The 3,784-nt window shown below is 50.5% G+C and overlaps 1 protein-coding gene across 1 annotated transcript; it reads right to left on the reverse strand.

The window, feature by feature from the left end:
* Positions 1–1,133: 1,133 nt before the first annotated feature.
* On the reverse strand, positions 1,134–3,784 carry MARS2 (methionyl-tRNA synthetase 2, mitochondrial). The gene has a single exon (XM_020993612.2). It carries the CDS (start codon positions 3,761–3,763, stop codon positions 1,865–1,867), a length of 1,899 nt encoding a protein of 632 aa, XP_020849271.2. The 5' UTR covers positions 3,764–3,784; the 3' UTR covers positions 1,134–1,864.

A 3,784-nucleotide genomic window follows, 5' to 3' on the forward strand; every position in this document is an offset into this window, starting at 1 on the left:
TGGAACTGCAGTAACTACCTATCACTGATGGGTTTACATGTCTTGAAATTCACAACTGTATCCAATGAGCGCCAATACAGCATGCCCTGACCCATCCAAGCCCCTTCTAACATAACCACAACACCAACCCTCCCATACATGAAGGAACTGACACTCGGAGAGATTGTGGAAGGTCACAAATGTATTGACTGAGCAAGGATTCAAATTCAGGTCATTTCAACACTTTCTAATCCACTAACATGCCTCAAGAGTCCTGATAACACCAAATTCTCCTCAGATTTCTTAAGCACTATCTCAACATCTCTCATCAAGTACCTCAGGACCCTCTGCCAAGGATCCCCCATGCCAGCTACTCTCTAGAGCAGGCCTATTTCATTTGACAGATGGCTTATAATACCAGTTGACTGCAAAAATAATGAAAGCTTACATTTGCACAATGTTACATCAGTATATTTAAGCAGTTATGTCAATGAAGTTAATTAGGTAACTTCAATTAATAAAGGTTTCACTCAACCCATTGCCTAAAATGAAACATCTGGTGGTCACTGTCAAGGTCCCAGACAGGTCAAGCAAACCATGGATGTACCACAGGACTCACAAGATTATAGGACTGATAGCTTTAGAACTGAAAAGGACCTGAGGCCATCACGTTGAGACTGGGAGAGAAGTAACCTGCCCAAGGTCACACAACTGCACTTGCTCATATCAATCAGTGCCTCTCAAAGAGATCCCCAGACACCAGTTTCGTACATCCTATTGGGAAATTATCTTTAAAGTGATGGAAGCCATTCCTACAGCTCAGTGAAGAAAAAAAAAATTGGGGGACCAGGAATACACAAGATGTGCAATTAGGTCTTCCTGACTCCAAGTTCAACACTACCCACTGTACCACCTAATCAGTACCTCAGGTGCACTAATCAGTGGAGTGGTATGAGGAGGGTCCTACCAAGATGGCTCTACAGAAATGAGTAGATGGTATTTCAGTCAGGGAGTCCAAAATAGTTCAGATATTCATCTGTCCCTTCACTATCCTCTGCAACAGGCCCAAGTATCTATGCACTTTGTGGGCAAGACAAATATATAAACCAACCATTTGAAAGTAAATTTATTCAAAGGGCTATATCACACAAATGTAAACAACAGACCTTTATTTTGGATCTTATCACCAAAAAATGGTTACCACAGTTTAGAACATAAACCATATCTTATAAGTTGCTCAGAATATGAACTGGGGAAGAAAAGATGCTGGGTAAAGAAAAAATATCAGATAATGAGAAAAGATCGGAGTGAGGAATCTGAGAAGAATGGTTAACTCATTCTGAGACTACTAGAGGAGCCAAAGGAAAAGCAGAGCGAAGCAAAAAAAAAAAAGTCAAAATGATTAGTTCATAATAATTCACTTTTGCATGGAAGAACAAGGTTGTTTGAATCTTGAATGTCTAGCTTAGAAGCCATTCAGCTATTTTGCCTGACAGAGAAAGAAGTCTTAGGGAATGGAAAATAAATGAGGTAGACTGAGCAGATAATTACCTGATAATTTCAATTTATTTGGCCAGAAAAGTTGGTGGTGGCTCAGGTAGCACAATTAGGGGGAAAAGTACCAGCAGCTCTGTCTTTTATCTTCCCACCCTACATACTCAAGTTGCCAATACTAAATAAAGTGGTTAAGGGTTCAAGGGATTAAAGAACTAGGCACCTGAACTCATATAAACCCTTTTTCCCCAGGTACTAGATTCACATCATACCTCTCCCCCCCCCCCATACCCTCCTGGAGGAGTCATTTGAGAAACTATCCACCCAGCTTTCTGGAACACAACAAAGACATTTTCCTAACTTTTAAAACACAGTTCTTAAAAACTGTCATCTAAGTGCTATGAACTTTTGCCAGCCGTGCCCTAGATTTATCCAGTCTTGGAAACAAGAGTCCAGTGTCAGGTCCCAGTCTTCTCCCTTCAAAGGGACAAGGCTGCCCATAGTATCGAGGAAGGAAGCAGATATCCCGAAGGCCCCTCTCAGTCTCAAAGATACCTAGCCGGGAAAGAAGCTTGTCAGCTAGTGCTGGGGTAACTGGCTGAAGCAATAGCCCAAAGACTCGAAGGCACTCTAGTGTTACATGTAGTACTGTGTCCAGCCACTGAGCATCAGCCAAGTTCTCCCTGTTAAGCTTCCAAGGTGCATTCCGTTGCACAAAGCTATTAGTCTGCCGGACACAAGTGGACACTGCTTCCAAGGCCTTATAGATTTGAAAATTCTCATAGTAGTTCTCCACCTGTAGGGGCAAAGCTGACACTGACCTCACCAAAGCATAGTCCTCTGGCTGGGCCTTTGCGGGAGCCACTGTTACACCCTCCACAGAAGGGAAACAGGAGGGGCAGAATTCCGGGAAGATCCCAGTAGGATTCAGGCTGGTGGCGGTACATCGATTCAGGAGCCCCCCCAGTGCATCTGCCAGCTCAGCGTCAAGTAACTTGACTACTTTCTTTTCATAGTAGTCACAGTCCCAGTTAGGGACACCTTGCCTTAGGAGGAAGTATCGAAAGCCATCCACAGTAAACCTATCCAGACAAGTCCAAGGATCAACCACATTGCCCAGGCTCTTGGACATCTTCTGGCCATGTACCGTCCAGTGGGAGTGTACATATATGCGATGGGGGGGGGTCATTCCGGCTCCCAGGAGCAAAGCAGGCCAATAGATGGCATGAAACTTGAGGATGTCTTTGCCTATGATGTGGTGGGTAGTGGGCCACCAGACCTTATGTTCCGAGTCAGGGTAACCTGTGACAGTGAGGTAGTTGACCAGGGCATCGACCCACACGTAGATGGTCTGCATTGGGTCACCAGGAACCGGGAGGCCCCAGTACAAATGGCTATTCCCCCGAGACACCGAGAGGTCTGGCAGGTCCTCCTCCAGCCACTGGAGGACAACGAGGCGGAAAGGTTCAGGAGTGACGGCCTGAGGGTCGTCCTGGAGCCACTGCCTGAGAGGCTCCCTAAACTGGGAGAGTCTGAAGATGTAGTTTTCCTCTTTCATCCAACAGACCGGATGCCCGCTCTCCAGGGCCTCGGGGCGGCTTTCCCCATCGGGGCCCGGGCGCCAGGTCACTTTGGCCTCGGGCAGGAAGCACTCGTCGGAGGCGCAGTACCAGCCCTCGTAGAGCCCCTTGTAGAGCAGCCCCCGGGCGCGCAGCACCCCCCAGAAGTGGTGCACGGCGCGCCGGTGCCGGGCCTCCGTGGTGCGGAGGAAGTCGCTAACAGAGACGCCGGCCTCCTGGAAGAGCGCCCGGAACTGCGCGGACACCCGGTCACAGAGCTCCGACGGGGTCAAGCCCGCCGCCGCGGCCGCCTGCTGGATCTTCAGCCCGTGCTCGTCCGTGCCAGTGGAGAAGCGGACCAGGGGTGCGGCGGGGCCCGGGCCCGGCGGGGGCTTGGCCCGGAGGCGGCTGAAACGGGCCAACGCATCGGCCAGCAGCGCCGAGTACAGGTGTCCGATGTGCGGCGCCGCGTTCACGTAAAATATGGGGGTCGTGAAGCAGGCGCGGCCGTCCTGGGCACGCCGGGGTCCGGGGCGCCCTTCGCCATCGCCGCCGCCGTTACACCAGCCGCGGCTCCCCGAGGCAGAGACCCGCCGATGGGGCCTCCGCAGGACTGAGTGCCCAAGACCCCGCAGCACGGCCCGAAGCATGGGCAGAGCCACGGGCGCGCCTGCTAAACAAGTCGGAGCTGACACCGGCATGGAGCGAGCAGGAGTAAAAAGAAGGCGCATGCGCTCACTCCGCCCACCCAG

This window comes from Phascolarctos cinereus, unplaced genomic scaffold (genome assembly GCF_003287225.1).
Source record: "Phascolarctos cinereus isolate Bilbo 61053 unplaced genomic scaffold, phaCin_HiC Scaffold_726;HRSCAF=1367, whole genome shotgun sequence".
NCBI classification, from domain to species: Eukaryota; Metazoa; Chordata; class Mammalia; order Diprotodontia; family Phascolarctidae; genus Phascolarctos; species Phascolarctos cinereus.

Excerpts from the sequence above, each read along its gene's own strand:
- MARS2 (XM_020993612.2), bottom strand. The coding sequence starts at position 3,763 with ATGCGCCTTCTTTTTACTCCTGCTCGCTCCATGCCGGTGTCAGCTCCG.